Source organism: Rhinatrema bivittatum, chromosome 5 (assembly GCF_901001135.1).
Source record: "Rhinatrema bivittatum chromosome 5, aRhiBiv1.1, whole genome shotgun sequence".
NCBI lineage: Eukaryota > Metazoa > Chordata > Amphibia > Gymnophiona > Rhinatrematidae > Rhinatrema > Rhinatrema bivittatum.
Genome location: NC_042619.1, coordinates 365,995,549 through 366,022,313, shown reverse-complemented (window position 1 = coordinate 366,022,313; position 26,765 = coordinate 365,995,549). Strand labels below are relative to the sequence as shown.

Here is a 26,765-nt window from a genome sequence, read left to right as displayed (position 1 = left end):
ATTCCAGAGCAGGGCAAACACATATGTGCGTAACTCCGTATTTTAAAACTCGAGACCATGGCGTGCGTCAGCTTGTTATCCGCATAACTTTACTGCTGCTCCTGATGAAGAGCCGTCTGTAGATCTCAAGTTTTAGGGCTTATAGAACAGGTCGAGGGGGTCTGGGTCAAATGCAGGGTGTGCAGGATGAAGAACCAGAGGCGTCTGAAAGACCTCGATATTAACTTGCAAATTGGTGGACTAATTGGAAAACTGAAAAAGTGGCTTGAACGAGCATGTTGTAAAATCCACATACATACACTCGTAAAAGCCGACAAAGTCCCATGGAAGACACATGCTCGCTAGCTGTGCTCAAGTAACCTCTTAAAATTAGGAGCATACTTACACGGTTGATGCATTTTAAAACATAAACTCACATGTGCACACATGATTAAAAATTTCAGTGCACACATGCACTCATTTTAAAATTACCGTCATTGTGAACTAACACAAAGCCCTGCAAAAAAAAAAGACACTTAGAACTTTGCCATTCCTACAATCACAGCACTAGCTCTCAGAAATCAAACAACAGCACTCTTATTTATGAAAAGGCAGCAATACAAATATTACACCAGGTCCTAGAACACTAATACAGTACCCACTGGGCAAAGAGAACAGGCTGGATTGCTACAAATCCCTACAAAGAAAATACACGCTAGCAGAAATACTGCACCTCAGTTACACATAGGCAGAACACAGACTAACCCTTACCTAATACAGAAATAAAGGCCTACCAACTAGAAACAGAAACATGCAGACAAAAACAAAATATAAAGTCCTAGAAATCAGACTCTGAACAGTGGAACTTTAAAGAGAGAACAAAATACAAAAATATAAGAAATGCATGTTCCAAAAGATGGCATATTCCAATCACTAAAAACTTTTTTTTTTTTTTTTTACTTTTTTTGTCTAATCTTTTTATGTTTCTAATCGGTTGGTTTCAGTCTCTTTTTTCTACTTTCCCCTTGTCGGTCTTTTCTTGATTCTTTTTGCAGTCTCTTTTCTCTTTCTGTTTCTTCACTCTCCTCCTGTCTTCTTCCCCTTCTTCCCTCACATACACATGGGCTCTCACTCTCACATGCTTTCTCACTTGCTCTCTCACACACACAGACACACACATACTGTCACTCTCACTCTCACATACTCTCCCACACACCCACAGGTTCTCATAAATGCTTTCATATACGTTCAACACAAACACACACTCAGACTTTCGCTTTCACATACTCTCCCTTCTCACACACAAGCTTCCAAACACACACACAGGCTTTCAATCTCAAAATTCTCTCTCTTTTCTCACACACAGGCTCCCACTCTCACATGCTCTTTCTCTCTTACATATACACACACACAAGCTCTCACTCATATGCTTTGCCTTAAAAGCTATCTCACATACACACAAACACACAGGCTCTTGCTCTCAGGCTCTGTCACACACACATGCACGCCCCATGCTCTCTCTCACACACACACACACTCACCCCTCACTGACCCCTGTCCCCGGCAGTTTTGCTCTCTGTTCCCACATCCCCAGCAGTCTTGCAGTTATCCTCCCACTGCCAATGTTGTTCTTGCTCCTTCCCACTCACTCATTCCCCTTCCCTCTTTCACGTTCCTTCCTTTTCAATCCTCCTCCCTTTCTTTCCCTCTCACTCACTCCTAATTTTCTGTTCCTTTTCTTCCCTCCCCTCTCACTCATCCTCCCTTCTCTTCCTCCTTTCTCTTCCCCTTACTCATGCCTCCTCACTTCCCTTCCCTTTAACTAATCCCCTTCCCTTCTCTCTCACTCATACCCCCTCCCTTCCCTTTTACTTAGTCAGCTCAATTCCCCTTTCCTCCCATTCTTAGTAAGAAGGAAGAGGAAAGGAAGTAAGTGAAGGAAGGGGAGTTAAGCAAAGGAAGCAGATGGGATAGGGAGAGGAGGCGAGGGAATGAGACATTCTCACTCTTCCTTCCTTCCCTCCCTTTCACTTCCTGCCTCCCTCACCTCCTGTGGCCAGTTAGGCATGTTGTTCAGCATCGCCATGGTCTTCTTCAGTCCATGTGGGAGTGGGACTCTTGCAGGGAGATTATCATGGCACCACTGTTGTCCTCTTCAGCCCCTTTGGGGATGGAATCCTTGTGAGCAGGTCATCACCGTGCCACTGCAGTTCTGCTCTTGTGCCTGTGGGAGAGGGGAACCTCACGGGTACATCATCATCTCGCCGCCGCTGTCCTCTTTAGCTTGCAGGGAGGGGAATGAAACCCTGGGGGGGGGCAGGTCATCAATGCATCGCTGTAGTCTTAGGAAGCCCTGATTAAGTGGGCCTTAACCCAAAGTGGGTGGACCACAGTCAACCCAGGCCCACCAATGGCTACCTCACTGGATGGCGCTCCTGGTGGATGGTGCCTATGGCCGAGGCCATATCGGCCATAAGCTAACTATGGCTCTAATGGCCAGTCCTTTAAGGTATTCTGAAAGAGTTTCCTATATACTGCCTCATAGGCAGATTGACAAACAGGATCCTCGCCTAAGCCCTGTTGGCCTCTGGAACTCAAGGGCTCAACCTGCAGGGAACAGGGCTGGTATAGGTGAAACACTAGTCCACCCGCTGTCGGCGTAGGTCTAGTAGGTCCACCTGCTAGACTGTGTCAACCATGTCACAGTCCAAAGGGCTCATATCCGTGACAATATTTATTTATTTATTGTATTTATTTATAGCTCTTATATACTGAAGTTCGTATGTACATCACATCTGTTTACATTTAAGATAGCAAGGTTGACCGGGAAAGAGATGAGAAGTAAGTTACATAAAATAATATAATCAGGATGCATCCAACAATATAAAGAGGAGAGTTAAAGTCTTAGTGTTTAGAAAAGATAAGAGGTAAAGGGGAGAAAAAAGATAGGGCAAGGAACCTGAAACAGTAAATTACAAAATTAAAAATTAACAGCAAGATTAAATTAAATTACAATACATTAAATTACAATAGATGGATAATTTATGAGTTATCTATTTAAAAGGTTTTGAATATTGACCTCTCTGCTTATTAAAACAATACATTTTTTTGTCCCTGTCCTGGCTTCTGTCCACTAAAGTAAACTGTGATATTCATCTGGAAAAATAATAAGTAATCTTTTTCCACTGATTTTATCCCATTTTTGTTCTTATAATCAAAGCCTGATAAATTCCCAAGAAAAATTTTAAAAAATTAAAACCAAAACTGAAAGATCCTACTCATTCATCTTTGTCCAGCCAGACTGACAACCACAACTGCCCAAACATCCTGCTGCAGTTAGAGGCACAAGCTAACCTCCAAGTGTTCTGGAAAGCACAAAGTCATTCTTAAGCTCACTCTTACTTTTTATCCTAATACCTGATCAGGTCGTCCATCAGTAAGGAGATACACAGCTTGGGTGCCACTGTCAGCAAGAGCAAACTGAAGGGCTTTCAGAATGTTCGTTGAACTCCCAACCTGACAAGAAATAGAAAAGCAAGCATGCACTCAGTGATGTTTCTTATTTAATTCCATTACCAAAAAGCCGAGGTCATTTTTGCTTGACATCAGTCTCTAGCAAATTCAAGGTGACTAGATTTTGCTTTCTTGTTTTATTCCCTTATTTTCCCCTCTTTTCACTGACTCTTTATCCTTTCACCCATACCAGACAGCATTCCCAGGTGGCACAGGTGCCAGAAGGTCTCCTTCAGCCAGCAAGGGTTGCTGTAGTAGTGGTGGTCGCTGTCTTCCAACCTTGGCTGGGATTGAGCACTTTGCCTGCATCTCATATCCAATCCTGACCGGCTCCATTGCACTGAAGACTAAAATTCACGTCCTCAAGCCTGAGGATACAGAGCTGCAGCCTCATCCATAGGATTGGCTCCAATTAGGTCATTCTCAGAAGTTGAATATACTGTCCTTGAATATTTATCTTAGATTAATCTGCTTTATGATATACACACACATCTCGGAACATTTTGTTTTTAGAATTATAATTGTTTCTCTTTAGTTTGTCCTACTAAACATTTCAATTTTCTCAAACTGTGACCTAAATGGTAGTGAGCAATGAAGAGATAATTTAGCCTGTTTGCAACTGCTCAACTAGAGATGCAAACACCATTCTACCTGTCAAAACACTTTGAGCTTGGAATCAGGCGTTTTCACCCAATCTCTGTTTACGGGAAAAATATTGGACAAATCAGGCATTTTGTATTAAGTGCAGCCAGTTATTTTTTAGGTTGTGTTTTTTTTCTTGCTATACTAAAATAGAAAAATAGGGATTGTGATTTCATATGTCACATTTTATCATATCATAGTTTTATCTGCACTGACATCTACATTAGTCAATTCATGCTTACAAATGTCTATGCTATATGTGCATGAATACTTACATATATCAGCTATATATGCACTTTAATTTGCATTGCGTGCCTTTAGCTAATAATGCGACTGAAAGAAGATACCAGTCCATCTAGTTCAATCCACTTCAAGCAATCGTTTATTTATTTGTGGTTATTTAAAGGAAGGCAAAAGGGAGCTTTCCACCCAAGTGAAAGTTGTTCTTTACTCCAAGAAAATATTGGAGTAACTTCCAGAATCAACACTTATCCATGAGAATCTCACTTAAGTAGAAACAGTAATATTATTAATCTAATTACTACTACTACTATCTTTGAAAAGACAAGATACTCTTTTCCCCTTTTGATTTCAGCTCATTATGTCAAAATTAGTACGAGCATCAGGCACATGACCAGAGATGATAGATTAACCTCATTTTTTCACATTTGCATTTTTCTGCTAATTATACAGCTTGGCAATGACATGGCTACATAGTTGTATTGAATGAAAAACAGATGTCATCTAGTGATTCCACACCTATGTTAATAATCTTAGTTATCTCTGTTTGATAATAGACAGGAATATGAATTAAAAAATAAATAACACACTGTACATCTGTAGTCAGTTCTACAGCAGCAAAATGTATTGCTTCCCAACTTCAAATATAGGGCTAGATTCATCAAACTATTGCATCCAATAGGAAGAGGGGCATGTTTTATGATAATAGCCAATTTATTGTAATGTGTGCTACCTTAGCGCTTTGCATAGGTATTACTGCAACCACTGGGGGGGGGGGGGGGGAAGAGGGAGGGAGGGGGAGAGAGAGAGAGAGAGAGAGAGAGAGAGAGAGAGAGACTGACTAGCTACAAGGCCCTTCTAGTAGTTAGCTACTTGTCAGGCTGATTCAGTATGGTGCGCTCAGCCGAGCGCACCTTTAGCCCCCGTTTGGCCGTGCGTTTTCGACCCGCTATTTTTATCCCTTATACAGTAAGGGGTAATAGCACATGGAAAACGTGCGGCCAACCCCCCCCCCCCCCCCCCCCCCCCCCCCCCCCGAAACTAATAACGCCTGCAACATGCAAATGCCTGTTGATGGGCCTATTAGTTATTCCCGTGCAATACAGAAAGTAACGCCTGCCCAAAGGCAGAAGTTAATTTCAGCCGGCAGAGGGAAAATGTACAAAAAAGCAGAAAAAACTGTTTTTCTGTACATCCTCCAACTTAATATCATAGCAAGGCCCCAAAGATAAAAAAAAATTAAAAATCTAAAAAAAAATTAAAAATCGGCCCATGGGTTGGAAAATGGATGCTCAATTTTGCCGGCGTCCGTTTTCTGAACCCGTGGTTGTCAGCAAGTTTGACAACCGTCACTGGTAAAATTAAGCGTCAGCTGTCAAACCCGCTGACATTCGCCACTTCTGTCAAAAAGGAGGCGCTAGGGACGCGCTAGTGTCCCTAGTGCCTCCTTATTACCGCGGGCCCTAATTTGTATATCTTGGCTTCATGAAACGTGCGCCCAGGAGAGTGGCCTGGGTGCGCATCAGGAGAGTGGGTGCTTGCCGGCTCTCCCACGAGGTTTTCTGTATCGGCCCGTATATCTCTATAGGAGGCTCACCTAGTAACTTGAAGTGAGGTTTAGGTAGTAGTGTAGGGATTAGGGGCCACTTTTACATGCAAAGTGAGACGTACGAACAGAACAGTACACTCTTGTGAAGATTTGATGTCTTTCGGAGTGAGGAAACTCACACAAAGATGAGATTTGTACAATGTTCTCACAACCTAGCTTGATGGACTCTCTACCACTGTTTTTTACTCTCGGGTTTTTTTTGTTTTTTTTTAAATCAGCCCGATAGTTATTTGACCTAATCCAATTATTGACAATAAATTGATAAATATACCAAGAACGAAACACTGGGTAGAGAAACTGTATCCTTCTTGGGATGGTTGTTACAACCCTTAACAGAATTATCTTTATCATCCAATAACTTGCCCAGTTTTCATATACAGATATTTAGAGGTCTATACTTGGAAGCTTAGCATGTACACTAAGATCATTTAATATGCATGTGGCATAACAAGCTATGCACCAAGGCCCTAGCATGCACACTAATCCAGTCCCAGAAGAAATTAGCATGTACGTGCTAAAATTAGCAGTTATGTGCATACTAATAAGGGAATGTCAGATGCTAATTAGACTTTAGCAAATGCACAGGGAATAGCATTAGATGCTCTCTGCCATGAACTATTTAGCATGAACTCTCTAAGGCCCAAAATTTAACACCTGCTTTGAACTAGGTGTTATTTTTTTTAGCATGCATGCTGTTTAAAGGGTTTCGCTGCCTGCAAGCATTGTGGCAGAAAGATGAAGGTCATGTCCAAGAAATGACACTGTAAATGTTTACCCACAGGTCCTTGTGTTATTCCACATTTCCTTGCACTTCTCTTTGGAAAAGAAAAGGACACCAACACATAATTTAGCCCTTTCTTTTCAAATGAATATTTAATGACACAATGAAAATGCCTTTTCAAATATAAGTTTAACATATGACAAGTGGTTTGCAAACATTGTTGTATACTTCACAATGCATAAGGCACAATGGTATGATGATCTATAATAAAATGATCTTCCACAAGTTGCTATAGAATGGCATGATCACGATGGTCACTGTTTTCCCTAATGTGGTTGGTCAGTTCAAAGACCACTGGAAGCGTTCTGAACCTTGAGCCAGATCAGCAGTCTGGGCAGAAAAGGATAATTCTGAGGTCAACGGTGTTTTTTTTGTTTGATTGCAGAGCTGTTTTCTTAGAGCTTTGAGCCCAAGGGTCCATGACCTTCCTACTACTGCTGTTACAATTCCTGGTCCCAAAAGGCCTGTCCTCAGCTCGGGCCTCGATCCTACTCTCTGCCTAACCCGGCCTACAGGACTGGATCAGTGGTGCCCTTGGCGCCAGCCCACCTAAGACCAGCCGGCCCCAGTACCCAAGGACTCAACCTGAGGGGAACGCGGTCTGGTAGTGGCAAAGCTCCAGCTGGCCTCTGTTTCCCATCCAGCCTCGCCACCTGACAGTGGGGACCTATGGGGTTTTCCCCCACAGGTTGTACCAACACCACCTCGGGCCAAGGGTCCACGGATGCAACAGGTTGCCAAGGCCATGGACCCAGCTGAGGCATCCACCTTACAGGCCATTCCAGGCCTGGTGCTCAAGATCCAGCAACAACAGCAGTACCTTGAGATTCTGGCATCTTCCACTGAGCGGCTTAATGCTCACCTCGACGCCAGTCATGGCCTTGCTGTGCCACCCTCGGCACCTAGCCTCCCAGCGCAGCCATCTCCTCCGAGGTCTCACCTTTTGCTCCAATCCCTGCCTTGCTTCAATGACGACCCTGCGCAGGGCAGAGGGTTCATTAACCAATGCTACATGCACTTCACGCTCCAAGCTGCCGCTTTTCTAGACGCCATGACAAAGCCTACTTTTATCCTCTCATGACTCGAAGGCAGGGCCCTATCTTGGGTCTCACTGCTCTGGGAGCACTCTGATTTCCTCCTCCAAGACCTGCCTCGCTTCATCGCCGAATTCTGGAAAACCTTTGACGACCCAGGGAGAACTGTGAACGCCAGCTATGATCTTCTGCAATTCTGCCAGGGTCGACGACCTCTCCATGACTATGTGATACAGTTCCTTACACTGGCCTCCGAGCTAGCTTGGCAAGAGGATTGCCTTCGTCCCATCTTTCTGGATGGGCTATCCGCCCCAATAAAAGACAAACTCGCTGCCCGCGAGTTTCTGACCCCCTGGAGGGGCTGATCAACCTAGCCGGTCGTATTGATCGTCGGGCCCAAGAACACAGCCGTGAGCTGCAGCCCTCCTGTCGATCTCCTTCTGAAACATCCCCGCTGGGCTTCACCAGAGAAGGATCCCTGCTGGGGACTTCTAAACCTTGGACTTCCGAAGAGCCCATGCAGCTGGGCAGAGGCAAGTTATCCTCCGAAGAGCACCTTCGCAGGAGACAGTCAGGGCTCTGTCTATATTGCGGGGCTGAGGGGCATCGTCTGACTACATACCCAGTCCATCCGGGAAACTCCCTGGCCTAGGGTCAGCAGGGGCCCTGACCCTAGGCGCAGCCAGTCCGGCCCTTCAGCTGTCACTTCTGGCCAAGCTCTCTTGCAGTCCCCGCTCCTCTCCTACGCTAGCCCTGGTCGACTCTGGAGCTGGCGGAAACTTCCTGTGGGAAAACCTGGTGCATTATCTGAAAATCCCCATCAGGATGCTCGAGGTACCCCTGTCCATCACCTCCATACACGGGGATCCTCTGCCTGGGAGGATCACCCGGGTCACGGTACCCGTCCAATTGCAGATCGGCGCCCTTCACCTCGAAGAGATTGAGTTTTATATTCTGAAAAAGTCCATCCACCCGGTGGTCCTGGGCCTGCCTTGGCTCCACCACCACTCTCCCCAATTCGACTGGGCCACCTTGCAGCTCTCAGAGTGGGGTCCTCATTGCCGGGAATCCTGTTTGCAGCCTGTCGCTCCCATGGAGGGTTCTCGGCCTCTCTCCCTTGCCATTGCAATCCCTGGAATACCTGCACCTTATTCAAACTATGCCAATGTCTTCTCCAAACAAAAGGCCGACATCCTACCACCCTGTGCCATCGAACGCCTGCCCAGGACCTCGCCCCCTCGGGGTCGGGTCTACCCGTTTTCCATTCCCGAGACCCAGGCAATGTCTGAATATATCAAGGAGAACCTGGTGAAAGGGTTCATCAGGCCCTCCTCGTAACCCGCAGGGGCGGGTTTTTTCTTTGTGACTAAGAAAGATGGATCCCTGCGCTCCTGTATCGATTACAGGGGTCTTAACGCCATCACCTGCAAAGACAAGTATCCGCTACCCCTAATCAACAAGCTCTTCGATTGTTTGCAAGAGGTAACCATCTTCTCCAAACTCAACTTATGGGGCGCCTACAACCTGGTCTGGATCCGGCCCATGGATGTCTGGAAGACTGCCTTCAATACTCGAGATGGGCATTACGAGAACCTCGAAATGCCCTTTGGCCTTTGCAATGCCCTGGAGGTCTTCCAACGAATGACGAATGAAATCTTCCGGGATCTGCTCTACTCCAAAGTGCTAGTCTATCTGGACGACATCCTGATCTACTCCCGGGATCTGCAGATGCACCGCGAGGATGTACGCCAGGACCTTCAACGTCTCCGGGATCATCACCTATACGCCTAACTGGACAAATGCATTTTTGAAAAGCCGAGCCTTCCCTTCCTCGGCTATATAGTGTCCAGGGACAGCTTCGCGATGGATCCCGACCAGCTTCATTCCATCCAGAAGTGGTCTCAGCCCTCTGGCCTGTGCACACTCCAACACTTCCTGGGGTTCGCTAACTACTACCACCAGTTCATTGCCTACTACTCTGTCATTGTGGTGCCCCTCACAGCCCTCACCAAGAAGGGCGCAGATCCAAAGAACTGGACTCCAGAGGCCATCTCGGCCTTTCAGACACTCAAAGAGGCCTTTCTTAAAAGACCATGTCTGCAACATCCAGACCCCAATCGGAAGTTCTTCGTCGAGGTAGATGCCTCCTCGGTGGGAGATGGCACCATCCTCAGCCAGTGCTCTCCCAAGGGCAAACTCCACCGTGCTCATTCTACTCCCACAAGTTCTCTCCCACCGAAAGCAACTACTGAGTCAGTGATCGCGAGTTGCTTGCCATCAAGCTGGCCCTGGAAGAATGGCGCCCCAGGCTCAAGGGAGCGCAACACCGGTTTGTTGTCTACACTGACCACAAGAACCATGAGCACTTGAAGCAGGCCCAGCGCCTCAATGCCAGGCAAGCCCAATGGTCACTCTTCTTCTCTCGCTTCGACTTTGAACTCAGATACCACCCAGGAGAGAAGAATCTACAAGCAGACGCGCTATCACGTTCTTTCAAGCCAGAAGAAGCACCTGACACTCCTCAGCATATCATCAACCCCGCTTGTATCCATCTGTTCGCCTCCACTGGTTCCCATAGGGAAGACTGTAGTTCCCCGCCGACTCCATGAAAAGGTCCTCCAATGGGCCCATGATTCCCGACTCGCTGGGCACCCCGGGCGGGTCCACACCTTAAGTCTGCTTCAGCAGAACTATTGTGGCCCAACATGATCCAGGATGCCTGTGCCTACGTGGACTTTTGTGCCATGTGCGCCCAACAGAAGGTCATCCATGGGGGCTCCTTCAACCCTTGCCGGCTCCAGAAGCTCCATGGGTTCACATATCCATGGACTTCATGGTGGATCTACTGAAGTCCGATGGCCATACCACGATCTGGGTGATTATGGACCGCTTTTCAAAGATGGCCCACTTCATTCCTCAGTCTGCCCTGCCTTCCGCTCTCGAACTGGCTCAACCACTTCTTCGTCCATGTCTTCTGGCTATACGATCTGCCCAAGTACATCACCTCCGACCGCGGGCCCCAGTTCATAGCCCAGTACTGGCGAGCTCTTTGTCAAAAGTTAGGTGTCAAGTTATTTCTCACCACCGCTTACCACCTGCAAGCAAATGGGCAGCGGAGCGCACCAATCACTCCCTGAAGATCTTCCTGTTCCAACGAGCGACAGGTCAAATGGGCGCAACTGGTACTCTGAGCGGAATTTTCACATAATTCCCACATCTGCGAATCCACCAGAGCCTCTCCGTTCTCAATCGTTTTTGGCCGCCAGCCACAGCCTCCGCTGCCCATATGACTATCCGTCTCCTCTCCCGCGGCCCAAGCCAAGCAGCTCTTCATGCGGTCTGGGTTCGTACGACCAAGATGCTCCAGGAGGCCGCCAACCGTGCCAAAAGGACCATGGACACTCACCGCAGACCAGCACCTGTCTTTCACCCAGGAGATAAAGTCTGGCTGAGCACACGCCACTTACTCCTGAAATTGTCATTGCAACACCTGGCGCCCAAGTACATTGGACCTTTCTCGGTCGCCAGACACATGGGACCAGTCAACTACCAGCTCTGTCTTCTGCTCTCCTTGCACATCCACAACACATTCCATGTTTCTCTACTCAAACTGCTGATCCTTTCATGGCCATCATGCAAACCTCCCAAACCTCCTCCGCTGTCCTCCGAACTGGATCCTACCTACCAGGTGCATGAAGTCCTCGACGCCAGGAAGAAAGGACGAAGGTGGGAGTACCTCCTCCCCTGGGAGAGTTATGGCACTGAAGAAAATTTGTGGGAGCCAGTTTCCAACATTCTGGACACAGATCTCCTAAGGCAATTCCTCGCGCTTCACCCCGGGAAGCCCAGACCCCCCGGGAGGAGCCGTAAGGGGGGGGGAGGTACTATTACAATTCCCAGTCCCAAAAGGCCCGTTCTCACCTCTCAGCGCCCGGCTTGGGCCGCAGTCCTTCTCGTCAAGGAGGTGCCCACTGGACTCCATCGTGGCCCTGCCACTTCCCGGCTCGGCTCCGGCTGGCCCCTCAGCTCCTCTGCGGCAGAGGGATGCCGCCACCTCGACCTCTGCGTGGGCCACCTCCCAGCCGCAGCAAGGGAGCGACGCCACGCTGCCTCATCCAGTCCCGGCCCCTAGGCACGCGCATGCCGCTGACCCAGATTTAAAGGGGCCGCAGCGGGAAACCTTCCCGCGGCCCCTAGTGATGTCGTCGCACGTCCCGGGTACATAAGGCAAGTCCTGACTCTCAGAGCTTGCCTTGGCAACGGGTCTCCTCGCTCTCGCTTGCTCGAGCTCCTGTAGTTGCTGTTCCAGTTCTCCTGTTCCTTCTGCCTGCCTCTGACCTTGGACCGGACCTGACCTCGCTTGCTGCCGCCTGCCTCTGATCTCCTGGACCAAACCGGGCTACACTCTTCGCCTAGCCTGGCCTACTGGACTGGATTAGTGCCGCCCTTAGCGTCAAGCCTCCGGCCTCTCTCTCTCCTGGCTGTCACTGTTCTCTCTCACCTTCTCCTTGGGATCATCCACGCAAAGGCCCACCTAAGACCAGCCGGTCCTGGTACCCAAGGACTCAACCTGCGGGGAACACAGGCTGGTAGTGGTGAAGCTGCAGCTGGCCTCTGCTTCCCATCCAGCCTTACCACCTGACGGTGGGGAACTGTGGGGGTTTCCCCCATAGGTGGCGCCAACACCACCTCGGGCCAAGGTTCCATGGATGCAACAACTGCAGCCTTAGCCAGGGTTGCAATTGCAACCACACAATCCTCCCATGGTCTCTGTCCTTCCTGCTGTTGCAGCCTCAGCCAACTCTGCAACCTCAACCCTTCTTCCCCCCCCCCCCCCCGGATCTTGAGATTGCCCACAAGAAACCAGCTGAAAAGCCAGTTCTGGCTCCAAAACTATGGCAAGCTTTGGATTCAGGGCAGGCAGATTTCCCTTCCTGCTGTCTATGGGACGGATTGCCGGGCACGCTGAGTTATCCTTGGATGCCAGTGCTTCACATCCTTGTAGACTCTCCTGGCTGGATGCTGTGTGAAGATATGGCTCAGTCTTCCTGGTGGTGTCTGGTACAGCCTGCAGGATGGATATCGTTGTCTGCTTACGCTGATTCCTCTACACTTGTCACCTCCTTCGCCTCCTCTACTTTCTTAACAGACATCTGAGGTGTGTGCTTGTGGTCTGCTTTTCCCCTTTTCTGGAAGGTTTGCAGAAAAAGGCTGAGCTATGAGAAAGGGAGGACTGCAGGTCATTAGTTTAATCCATATGCTTTGTGATAGAAGAAAATGCCATCGCTTAGTGAATGAGCTCCTTGGATTGTAAGCCTATGCATATTCAGGACAGATGTGTTTAAGTTGACCTGCATAGTGTGAGCAGTTGTATAACAAGTAGGGATGTGAATCGATTTTGAACGATTAAAATTGTCAGATAATTTTAAAATAGTCCAAAATCGTTAGAGTGCACGATACAATACAAATGCCCACGACTTATCGTCAGGGGCATTTGTATTGTATCGTTAAATAGGGGGCGGGAAAACCGGCACACCAAAAAAACCCTATCACCCACCCCGAACCTTTAAGACAAACCCCCACCCTCCTGAACCCCCCCCAAAATGTTTTAAATGACCTGGGGTCCAGTGGGAGGGTCCCGGCACGATCCCGGCGCGATGTCCCGCTCTCTGGCCACACCAAAAAAACCCTAACACCCACCCCGAACCTTTAAAACAAACCCCCACCCTCCCGAACCCCCCCAAAATGTTTTAAATGACCTGGAGTCCCGTGGGAGGGTCCCGGCACGATCCCGGCGTGATGTCCCGCTCTCTGGCCATGGCTGCTGTGAAGAGAAATGGCGCCGGTGGCCCTTTGCCCTTATCATGTGACAGGGCAAAGGTAGCACCGGCCCCATTTTGATTCCTAGCTCCCGACGTCACGCGTCCAGGAAATCACTCCCGGACCCCCGGGAGCGATTTCCTGGACTTCCTAGGTAGTGCGCCGCTGGACTTTTGGCAAGTCTTGTGGGGATCAGGAGGCCCCCCCAAGCTGGCCAAAAGTCCTTGGGGGTCCAGTGGGGGTCCGGGAGCGATCTCCTGGACGCGTGACGTTGGGAGCTAGGAATCAAAATGGCGCCGGCGCTACCTTTGCCCTGTCACATGATAAGGGCAAAGGGCCACCGGCGCCATTTCTCTTCACAGCAGCCGTGGCCAGAGAGCGGGACATCGGGCCAGGATCGCGCCGGGACCCTCCCACTGGACCCCAGGTCATTAAAAACATTTTGGGGGGTTCGGGAGGGTGGGGGTTTGTTTTAAAGGTTCGGGGTGGGTGTTAGGGTTTTTTTTGGTGTGCCAGTTTTCCCGCCCTCCCCCGATTTACGATTTTTAACTATTTCAAAACAAAATAAAACATGACGATCCGATTTCCCTCCCCCCCCCAGCCAAAATCGATCGTTAAAACGATCGATCACACTATTCACACCTCTAATAACAAGCCATTTCTGTGGGTAACACTGTTTTACTAGAAGAAATGCCTTTGACGATTACTTTCTGAATGACGTTTAAGCCTGTACAATGTAATATTTTTAGCACAAGTTTGAGTGCATAAGATTTATTATAGAGGAAGATATTCAAACGTTTTCCGGCTAGGAAAGTTAGCCAGGATATTTAGCAGCATGGCTAAGCCACTCAATGGACTTGGATAACTTTCAGTTAGCCAGATAAGTTAACCCGGCTAACTTCAGATCTGCTCAACAGCAGGTTTAACTTATCTTGCTAACTTGGTCAGAGAAGGCTGAATATCGCCACTTATCTGGCTAAAGACAGAGATAACTGTTTATCCAGATAAATAGTTATCTGGCTAAGTAGCAAACGTATTCAGCTAAGTGGCACTGACTGTCTCGCCTGGCAAAATATTCATCCACGTTTAGGGGGAGGAGTCAACATGGCCGCCTGCTAGCAGCATGCATCGAGTGCTCCCACTGAAGCCACACTAAATTTTGCTTTCTAAAGCATCCGAGAAGCTACCGACAAAACATGCCCCCGAAGAGGAAGGGGAAGGTGAAGATCTATCCCTCCGTACCTTCCCTTCCAGCGGGACAGAGGACCATCCTCGAATGCGCGCTGAATACCCCAGTCAGGAGAAGCGGAACCCCGCTGACGGTAATGTGAAGGGGGGTCTCCATTTCGTCTGGGGAGATATTGTTAAGCCTTCCAATGTTAAGGACTCCACTGCTGTTGACCTCGACTGTGCCATCGGAGACTGCACCACAGATACCGACCAGAGAAGGTCTGGAAGAAGCCGTGGAGGAAGCAGACTCGATTGCAGCAGTGAGTGGAGTAACAACATGGGAAGGAATTGAAGCTGCCGTGGCCTCTGTGGACATTTTGAAGCAGGTTTCCTCTTCTGATATGGGCAGTAAGGCCATGGTAATTCCTACAACAAAAATGTTTTCTTATATGGCTTTGTCGTCGAATCAGGAACAGCGGCTAGAATCAATTTCATTACGGAAACCAACTGTGGTTACATTGGACTCCATATGGGAGTTAATGTCCCAGCAAAATTTGACCCTACAAAATTGTGTAATACAAATATCCCAACTTTTAGCAAAATTAGAAACTGTGACTAACGACCATGATTCTCATCTGTTGGATCAAGCAAATAAAATACAAGGACTTGAGAACCATATGAAGGAAACGCAAAAAGTCCAGGCAGTTGTGATACAGGATTGCCTAAATTTAAATAAGACAGAAATGTTGGAAAATCGGTTTAGACGACTCAATTTAAGACTGTTAAATTTTCCTAGGATAATGGCTGAACAACCGCGAACCACTCTTCAAAGATATTTAAATGAAACTCTACAGATTTCTTTGGACAATATTCCTGCCTTTAATAAGGTTTATTTTCTGCCTTTTACTCGTTCAGGAAGAAATGAGCAGTATAATCAACTAGACATAGAAAACCTAACAGAATTATTGGAATCCTCATCTACTGAGGTGGTTGAGAGGGCAACTCTGTTAATATCATTTATTTAGGAACAGGATATGGGAATGGTTATGAAAAATTACTTTCAGCACATGGGGGGTCAATTTTATGGGACAATTTGTACTGATCTTTCCAGATCTAACAAAAGCCACTCAGGACAGGAGGAAAGGATTCCTGGCACTACACCAGGAAGTCCGGTCCTTGGGTGCATCATATCAACTGCATTACCCATGTAAGTGGGTTAAATTCAATAATGATTAAATACAATAATGATACCTACATATTCCTGATCCCGGAACATCTTAAAATATGGCTAAACTCCCAGAGAAGGCTGCTGGTAGCATCATCACCAACAGAAAGTCTTATTACTTAGCTAAATGTGTAAGGGGGTAAAGTGAATAGCATGCTAATGGCCTTTACTTTTTTGTTTTATGCTGTAATATGTGTTTTTGGCTCCCTTTTCTGATACTCCTCCCTTAAAAGATTTGGGGACTAAGGAAAAAAAATGGTTTCTAATGGATTACTTTGTAATTATATGTTTCTTTTCTTTTTCTGTACAAAGAATATATGCTTTGTAAAAGATTGAAATGCAATAAAAATAAAATTTAAAAAAAAAAATTCATCCACGTTTAGTAGAGAATCCTTTCCTCTGAAGATACTGCTATCTTAGGCTGCAAGGATACCTCCTTTTTTGGTTTTTTTTGCTCTGGGAATAAAGGATCACCTATTTACCCAGATAAAAGGGCTAGTTGAAAATCACTCACCTGTACCTGGGTAAAAGTAGGCACATTCTTCCCAACATACCCACTTTTACCCACAGTTTTATGAGGCACTGCTGGGGTGGTGTTACGCCAGGGGAGGCAACCACACACGAGGTTTTACGTTTTCCAAACTATGGGGCCGATGTAATAAGACCAGCGCTGAAATCAGTGCTAATTTTCTGTGTGTATGTTTTTGAGCACACATGGCAAAACGCAGAGGCCTTGAAGGATATAATACGAGAACGGAATGCAAATGAGATATGCGCAAAAAATACTCACGCAAGAGCAAATACATGCACCAATCTCCACGCTTAAGCCCTGATGTAGAAAGCCGCGAGAAAAACAGGCACTGAAATAAACGAAGAGACAAGAAACTTGCTTCATAGAACTGGTGACTCCCAATTTGTAAAACACAACAGGAAGGTAGAACTCTGAGCTAATGATTGCAAAAATGCTGAATATGGCTGCAAATCGATCTATTTCAGCAGGGATGACCAGAATAGCAGCTCTGAAGCTGGTGGCAGGCGACAGAGCCACTGGCACGGCGGTCGTGCTCCTGCCCCCTAATCAGGAAATCCCTGGAAGTCGCCTGGCTGCCCCCGGCGAAGGCGTAATTAAATGCCGATGGCAGCAGAGATGAGCAGCATTGCGGCAAAAACCACAGTGCCAGACCGTGAAAGAGCCGATGGGCCGGTGGGGGGGGGGGAGGGGGCTTGTCATCCAACGGAAAGCCAGGAGAAAGATGGAAGGGAGACAGATCCTGGGGAAGTTTTTTGGGAAATTACTCTCACTGTCCATTGCGCATTCACAAACATTCAAATATGCAGAATTATAGTTACAGTTAATGTGGCTTACCCTGTTTCCCCGAAAATAAGACATCCCCTGAAAATAAGACCTAGTAGAGGTTTTGCTGAATTACTAAATATAAGACCTCCCCCGAAAGTAAGACCTAGCAAAGTTTTTATTTGGGAGCATGCCCGTCGCACAGAACACCAGAGCATGCAGCTGTGATTTTTTTACCCTGCAGGATTCACAGTTGTCATCACAAACCAGCATAACCAGTCAACTATTCAGAATATAATAAATGTTCATTTTTTTGTTCAACAATATATGTGAATTCTTCTTCATGGAAAAATAAGACATCCCCTGAAAATAAGGCCTAGTGCATCTTTGGTAGCAAAAATTAATATAAGACACTGTCTTATTTTCGGGGAAACACGGTATGTATCTCAGACAGGCGCTTTAACTTAACTCCTGTCCTCACCCAGGCAGTGAGAAACCCACTTAAAAAAACCTGCACTAACTGTTCTCCCGGCTAGTGCGGCTCCCTGCATAACCTGGGAATGGATAATTGCCTCCTTTACATGCCATTCGCACGCATTTGCGCAAAACCCACCGCGAGTTTTTTGAGCAGGTTTGTACGCACATTTTTTTTCGCACTAAATGCATTATTACATACACGTATAAGATTAATGCAGAAAAACCACACACAATTACATGGGCAAAAACCCGTAGCAGGTTAAGCGCGTCCTATTACATCAGCTGCTATGCATATTGTTTTGGCCAGACAACGTGCCTGCAGAAAAATCTCTGCAGGTCCTTTTTCCCTTGGGTAGTTTTCAGTGGGAAAGTTTGCTCATACTTGCCCTTTGAAAACTGGTTTAAATCCTCCATGCACCTTGCGCCTGCCTCCACAGATTAGAAAAATTGCATTCTATGTTTGTACTGTACAATTAAACCTCCGGTAACTTCCTGCAATCTAAGGAAATAAACTTCAGCTTGGGCAACATTTTAGCACATATAAGCTCTAGTTACCCTTTTTGACCCATTTCCTAACATCTGGATATTCTTTTAAGGAGGGTTGCCTAAAATTGAGCTGGATATTCCAAATGTAGCCCGAGGCACACCTTTAACAAGGGAAACAGGAAATCTTTGTGTCTCACATCCCTCCAGTGTTTATAATGCTGTTCATTTACCTTTGTACAAATACAAAACATGCCCATGTGAACATCAAAAGATGGAAGAAACTCTTACTGGAAATCATGAGTACACACTGGCGTGCCATGACATTAAACTGCCAGTCAGCCATAAATGCAGAATATCAATGTTCCAAAAACAGAACAAAACAGCCAGATTGAGGGGGTAATCCCAATTACACTCACAGGATGGAGATGGAGATTGGACTGCAACAGGAGAAATTAATGGGAGATGTGGAGTCAAGCATAGGGGAAAGTCAAAAGGCGGAGGGGAGGCATCATTCTTAGTTCATTAGCTAGGCCAGCAGGAGGGGTCTGCAGTCCCTCCTGTCAGTAAAGACAAGGCACATCAGGAATAGGAAGTCACCAGCTGGGAGGAGTGGCTGGAGTTTTACGTAGCCCTTGGAAGGCTACAATGTCATTTTTGGAGGGCAGAAAAGAAGGTTGCCCCGGAAGGGGGGTGACATCATTGCTCAGGTGGGAAGAGGATTTCCTTATGGAATCTCTCCCAAAGTGCACTGAAGTTCCCCTGGATCAACTCCAGCACACAGTCCTTTTCTTTGCGAGGGATGCACACCATCCCCTTTGCATCGTAGTCCCCCCGCCACTTCAGTAGCTGGTCCGGATTTCTCCCCTATCTCTTGGCTTGACATGGGAGCCATGTGCACTGAGGAGTCCTTGCCTCCTCTACGTCTCTTCCCTTCCCTTCTCCCATCCCTTCCTCCTCATGCTGTGCTGCATTCCTCCATCTTGACCTGAGCTACGAAGGGGTCCCTTCTCAACCCTTCTATCTGACTGCTCACCTTCTGCCCCCAACTCCAGTGCTACCTCCTCCCTCTTTGCCTCCATCTGAACTGTAACAGGCCTCCTTCCTATCAATACCATTCTCCTCCTGGAACCCACATCTCTCTCCATTGTACCTGAAGACTGGAGGGTGGCCAATGTAACCTCAATATTTAAAAGGGACTCCAGGGACGATCTGGGAAACTATAGACCAGTGAGCCTGACTTCAGTGCCAGGAAAAAATAGTGGAAAATATTCTAAAGATCAAAATCTTGTTATGCTCGGCTTGTGAACCCTTGGACTGACGGGAGGATGGTATACCTTAGGAGAGGATCCGTAGGTTCTCCCGTCGGGTGGTGAGGCAGAGCAGGAGACGTGACCAGCTGACCCTCGGCACTGGAGACTGAGGCGACAGTGGAGGCGGATGCAGAGACGAGAAGAGAGGAGCTGAGTCTTCGCCACTGGAAGTCTGTGGTCCCCCAGGAGGAGCCCATAGGGACCCAGAACGCTGGGACTTAGGTGGACCTTTGAGAGGTCAAGGAGCTCGGTACAAGGGCTGACTGTGGCTTCACCCCTGGAGGCCTGCAGTCCCCCCGGGAGGAGCCCGTAGGGAGCCGGTGTTATGGCCACTGGCTGTAGCAAGCCGCGACCGGGGCCAGCCACGCACCGGCACGGCAGACCGCTCCGCTCGCGGTGACCGCACTCGGCTTTGGCGGGTTCGTCCCGCAGCAGTCCCTGCTGCTCCACCAACATGGCTGCGGTGTCGGGCATTCTCCCGCTCGCGTCTGGCTCCGCCCAGCTGGATTCCCCTAGAGCCGCGTGCGCGGCCGAAGCTAATCCTTAAAGGAGCCACTACAGGAAATAGGATTGGCTCCTTCCTGCAAGCTCCACCTATGAGAGAGTATTTAAGGCAAGGCCTGCACCTCAGACCTTGCCTTGGCTTCTTGGCTCCTGTGGTTCGTTTGTTCTTGTGTTCCGTTCCTGATCCGCTGATTGTCTTCCGTGCTCGATTCTTGGACTGGCTGCTGATCTCGTTTTGTTCCTGATCCCTGGACTGGCTGCGGAGTATTGTTTGGTTTCTGATCCTTGGACTGGCTACGGAGTATCGTTTGGTTTCTTGATCCCTGGACTGGCTGCGGAGTATCCTTTGGCTCTTGATCCTTGGACTGGCTATGGAATATCCTTTGGTTCTTCACCCCTGGACTTTTCCCGACTACCTGTGTGCGTGAGTCAGAGCAATTACAACCTGCTGGAGGCGCCAGCTATCTGGACCACACGACCGGCAGGAGGCGCCTGCATCCAGATTTCTCTCTGCAAACCGCACAGGATCTTCCGAGTTAGCCTCGCCTTCCGTCGTAAGTGTCTTGAAGTACTACATCGGACCAAGGGTCCACCGAGTCATAACAGTAAGCCAAGGCCATGGACCCGGCAGAGGCTTCTGCACTAAGAGCAATTCCTGGCTTGGCTCAGAAGATCATGGAGTAACAGAGTATGTTAGAATCTATGGCAGCCTCCATAGAACGACTCAATGCTCGACTGGATGCAGTAGTCGCTACACAATCTGGCACCCTGACTTCCACTCCTCCGCCTGTACTAGTTCCGCCAGCAGCACAAAGCTACAATCCGCCAGTCCTTCCATTACCTCTCCACCACGATACGCCGGGGATCCTCGCTTATGTTTGGGATTCCTGGATCAGTGCAGTATGCTTTTCCGTCTGCAAAGAACTCTGTTTCCGGACGATATAACCAAGACCGCTTATATTTTATCCTTACTTGAAGGCAAATCTCTGGCCTGGGCCTCTCCGCTATGGCAGCGCTCAGACCCAGTGTTGCAAGACCTTCCACAATTTCTGGAATTATTTCGAACAGTGTTTGAGGAACCAGGGAAACAAGCAGCCGCCGGTTCCAACCTTCATCACCTCCGTCAAGGAGGTCGATCCCTCACGGATTACACCATTGAGTTTCGGAACCTAGCTACAGAGCTTCATTGGGAGGAACACGTCCTGCGAACAATATACTTGGAGGGACTATCTGCCAGAATCAAAGATGAACTGGCTGCTCGAGAACTTCCATCCTCCTTAAATTCCAAAATTGAATTAGCAACCAGAATTGATCGACAGCTACAAGAAAGGGCTCGCGAGGCCCTAGGATCAAGGAGATGCCCGGCTATTTCCTATGTTCCACCCTCCACCCCCATGACCTCTCGAGAGTCTTCTATCAATGAAGGACCGGTAGCAGAACCCATGCAATTAAGCCGAGCACCTTTATCACCCGAAGAATGTCAGAGACGCCACAAGGCAGGCCTTTGTCTTTACTGCAGAGGGTCCGGCCATCATATAGCCGCCTGTCCAATCCGTACGGGAAACTACAAAGCCTAGGTCTCATGGGGGGAGTCACCCTAGGCTTCATATCTCCAGCTCCCCCACTCACCTTACTAGTTACCCTCAACATTAAAGGGCATGAATTTACCACTTTGGCCTTAGTAGACTCCAGTGCGGGGGAAGATTTCATATTACAAGAACTGGTGGATCAATTCCAGATTCCTACTCGCCTCTGTTCAAAGCCTTTGATCATCTCTTCTATCTACGGCGAACCTTTACCAGGAAGAATAACTCACCACATGGAACCGCTAGACTGCCATATTGCGCCCGACCACACAGAACAGATCACCTTCTACGTCCTCAGCAAAGCCATTCACCCAGTGGTCCTCGGCATTCCTTGGTTGCAACGCCACAATCCACAATTTGATTGGACTTCTTTAAGACTTACTCGCTGGGGACCAGGATGTCATGAGACTTGCTTAAAGAGAACTACTTCCACTTCTAGTTTCGTTTGCACCTCAGTCTTGCAAAATTTACCCTCGCAATACAAACAATTTGCGGACGTATTTTCCAAGGAGGCCGCAGATATTTTACCCCCGCATCGAAATTTTGACTGTGCTATTAGGTTGATTCCGGGATCCACACCACCTCGAGGGAGAATTATGATCACTATTGCCAAGCGGCCCCACCACCGTTACCTCTCTCACCAAGTCCTGTGCTCCACTGAGAATTAGATCTAAAATTGCTCCCTCTCTCGTCGGTTCCTGAACCAATTGCTCCATAAAGCTATCATTTATTCCATCCAGGAACGTTATCTCTCTAGCGTAACCCGATGATACATTTACCCAGTCAATATTGGGGTAATTGAAGTCTCCCATTATTACTGCACTACCAATTTGGTTAGCTTCCCTAATTTCCCTTAGCATTTCACTGTCCGTCTCACCATCTTGACCAGGTGGACGGTAGTATACCCCTATCACTATAGTCTTCCCCGACACACAAGGGATTTCTACCCATAAAGATTCAATTTTGTATTTAGTCTCATGCAGGATGTTTATCCTGTTGGACTCTATGCCATCCCGGACATAAAGCACCACACCTCCTCTCAAGTGCTCCTCTCTGTCATTGAGATATAATTTGTACCCCGTTATAGCACTGTCCCATTGGTTATCCTCTTTCCACCATGTCTCTGAGATGCCAATTAAGTCTGTGTCATCATTCACTGCTATACACTCTAATTCTCCCATCTTACTTCTTAGACTTCTGGCATTAGCATACAAACATTTCAAAGTTTGTTTTTTGTTTGTATTTTCATTCTGCTTTTTAATTGATAGGGATAAGTTAGAATTTTTTTTAGCTCAGGTGAGTTTTTAGTTACAGGCACTTGGACTACTTTTCTAATTATTGGAACCTCACTGTCGGGATGCCCTAATTCTAATGCATCATTAGTATCCTTTAAAGATACCTCTCTTCGAACCATACGCTGCTGAGCGACTGTCGGCTTTCCCCTTTGTTCTAGTTTAATGAGAGGCAAATTGTCAGCCAAAGAGGCATCAGCAAAATTGTCAGCCAAAGTGGCATCAGCATCTTAAGGCATAAAGAAGGGGGAGAGAAGCAGAAAAGGTGGCATGAAAAACACCAAGGCACCAATAAAGGGACAAAGCAGCATAAAGAGTGTCATCAAGATACCAAAGCAACATGAGAAGTGCAAAGCACTTCAAGGCCTAAGGTCTGGGGTATGGCAGCAAAACATAGAGGCAGAAAGAACTCTAAAGTGTAAAGTCTGTGTATGGCAATTAGTCAGAATGTCATAGGAGATGATTTAAGCACACCTGCCAATTGTCAGATTCAGTACAAGAAAATTGTGAAAAATATCATTTTTTTTACATAAGCTTTTATCATATTCCCTGCTTGAATTTGAATTTTACCCATCACTGACACTGAGAATACTTTTAATCTAGCAGCTATATATTTAAACATAATTAAACAGCTTTTAACACATTATGGAACTAATAATCAACATTGATAAAACAGAATTTATTCAATTAAAAAGAAAGTCATCACAGATTATTCAAATGCCGATTGTGATTAATGACAACCTAACAGTTATATTATCTTATAATATACACGACCTTGGCGTCATTATCGATACAGAACTTAGTTTAAAACAACACATATCACACAAAATAAGCAAAGGCTATTGAAAACTAATGATACTAAAACTCCTTAAGAACATAAGAGATTGCCATGCTGGGTCAGACCAAGGGTCCATCAAGCCCAGCATCCTGTTTCCAACAGAGGCCAAACCAGGCCACAAGAACCTGGCAATTATCCAAACACTAAGAAGATCCCATGCTACTAATGCAATTAATAGCAGTGGCTATTCCCTAAGTAAACGTGATTAATAGCCATTAATGGACTTCTCCTCCAAGAACTTATCCAAACCTTTTTTGAACCCAGCTACACTAACTGCACTAACCACATCCTCTGGCAACAAATTCCAGAGCTTTATTGTGCGTTGAGTGAAAAAGAATTTTCGCCGATTAGTCTTAAATGTGCTACTTGCTAACTTCATGGAATGCCCCCTAGTCCTTCTATTATTCGAAAGTGTAACTGAGTCACATCTACTCGTTCAAGACCTCTCATGATCTTAAAGACCTCTCTCATATCCTCCCTCAGCCATCTCTTCTCCAAGGTGAACAGCCCTAACCTCTTCAGCCTTTCCTCATAGGGGAGCTGTTCCATCCCCTTTATCATTTTGGTTGCCCTTCTCTGTACCTTCTCCATCGCAACTATATCTTTTTTGAGATGCGGCGACCAGAATTGTACACAGTATTCAAGGTGTGGTCTCACCATGGAGCGATATAGAGGTATTATGACATTTTCCGTTCTATTAACCATTCCCTTCCTAATAATTCCTAACATTGTTTGCTTTGACTGCTGCAGCACACTGAGCCGATGATTTTAAAGTATTATCCACTATGATGCCTAGATCTTTTTCCTGGGTGGTAGCTCCTAATATGGAACCTAACATCGTGTAACTACAGCAAGGGTTATTTTTCCCTATATGCAACACCTTGCACTTGTCCACATTAAATTTCATCTGCCATTTGGATGCCCAATCTTCCAGTCTTGCAAGGTCCTCCTGTAATGTATCACAGTCTGCTTGTGATTTAACTACTCTGAATAATTTTGTATCATCCGCAAATTTGATAACCTCTCTCGTCGTATTCCTTTCCAGATCATTTATATATATATTGAAAAGCACCGGTCCAAGTACAGATCCCTGAGGCACTCCACTGTTTAGCCTTTTCCACTGAGAAAATTGACCATTTAATCCTACTCTGTTTCCTGTCTTAACCAGTTTGTAATCCATGAAAGGACATCGCCTCCTATCCCATGACTTTTTAGTTTTCGTAGAAGCCTCTCATGAGGGACTTTGTCAAACGCCTTCTGAAAATCCAAATACACTACATCTACCGGTTCACCTTTATCCACATGTTTATTAACCCCTTCAAAAAAATTAAGCAGATTTGTTAGTCAAGACTTCCCTTTGATAAATCCGTGTTGACTGTGTTCCATTAAATCATGTCTTTCTATATGCTCTACGATTTTGATCTGCAGAATAATTTCCACTATTTTTCCGGCACTGAAGATAGGCTCACTGAAGTTAGGCTCACTGGTCATGACTTCAGAATCATCCTACAATCCTTAATTTTTTCCAGTACCGACTACTGTAACTTGCTTCTACTTGGTCTCCCAGCGTCCACCATTAGACCGCTATAAATTTTACAGAATGCAGCAGCAAGAGTATTAACCGGTAGCAGAAAAAAGGACCATATCACACCAATATTAGCTGAATTACACTGGCTTACAGTTGAATACCATATACATTACTAAGTTATCAGTACACTACACAAATTAATATATGATGAGCACGCAGATTGGAGAAATTACTTACCTGATAATTTTGTTTTTCCTTAGTGTAGACAGATGGACTCAGGACCAATGGGCATAGTGTACTCCTGATAGCAATTGGGAGATGGAGTCAGATTTCAATCTGACGTCAGCCTACATATACCCGTGCAGGAAGCTTAGCTCGTCAGTATTCTCCTTGAAAAGCAATTGTGGATATATGTGTGTTTTAATAACTTGATTAACTTGGAGACCGCCAGTGCACTCAGCCGAAAAACACCGACACCCGGCAACTATGGGTGTCCTGAACTAGGGGTAATACCTGGCTTACCTGTGCTTGTCTTGCTCTCGGGGATTGTCCCCCGAGGTTTCCGGATTTTTGGCGCAGCCATGAGCGGGATGCTGAGTCCATCTGTCTACACTAAGGGGCGGATTTTCAGAGCCCTGCGCGCCGGGAAGCCTATTTTACATAGGCCTACCGGCACGCGCAGAGCCCCGGGACTCGCGTAAGTCCCGGGGTTCTCCGAGGGGGGCGTTTCGGGGGCGTGTCGGCAGCGTTTTGGGGGCGGGTACGGGGGCGGGTACGGGGGCGTGGCTACGGCCCGGGGACGTGGCCGCGCCCTCCATACCCGCCCCCAGGTCGCGGCCCGGCGCGCAAGAGGCCCACTGGCGCGCGGGGATTTACGCCTCCGTCCGGGAGGCGTAAATCCCCCGAAAAAGGTAAGGGGGGGTTTAGACAGGGCCGGGCGGGTGGGTTAGGTAGGGGAAGGGAGGGGAAGGTGAGGGGAGGGCAAAGGAAAGTTCCCTCCGAGGCCGCTCCGATTTCGGAGCGGCCTTGGAGGGAACGGGGGTAGGCTGCGCGGCTTGGCGCGCGCCGGCTATACAAAATCCATAGCCTTGCGCGCGCCGATCCAGGTTTTTAGCAGATACGCGCGGCTCCGCGCATATCTACTAAAATCCAGCGTACTTTTGTTTGCGCCTGGAGCGCAAACAAAAGTAGGCTATTCGCGCTCCTTTTAAAATCCGCCCCTAAGGAAAAACGAAATTATCAGGTAAGTAATTTCTCCATTTCCTAGCGTGTAGCAGATGGACTCAGGATCAATGGGATGTACAAAAGCTACTCCCGATTCGGGTGGGAGGCTACCCATGGCCCACTTAGTACTGCCCTTGCAAATGATGTGTCCTCCTGGGCCTGGACATCCAGGCGGTAGAACCTCGAGAAGGTGTGAATGGAGGACCACGTCGC

The 26,765-nt window shown here is 47.3% G+C and overlaps 1 protein-coding gene across 1 annotated transcript in view; it reads right to left on the bottom strand.

Annotated features, from left to right (window-relative positions):
* VWA3B (von Willebrand factor A domain containing 3B) overlaps positions 1–26,765 on the bottom strand; it is a 632,585-nt gene that overhangs the window by 417,782 nt on the left and 188,038 nt on the right. The window contains exon 14 of the mRNA XM_029603312.1: positions 3,397–3,495. Within this exon, the coding sequence (XP_029459172.1) occupies positions 3,397–3,495 (99 nt within the window). The remainder of the gene's footprint in view (positions 1–3,396; positions 3,496–26,765) is intronic.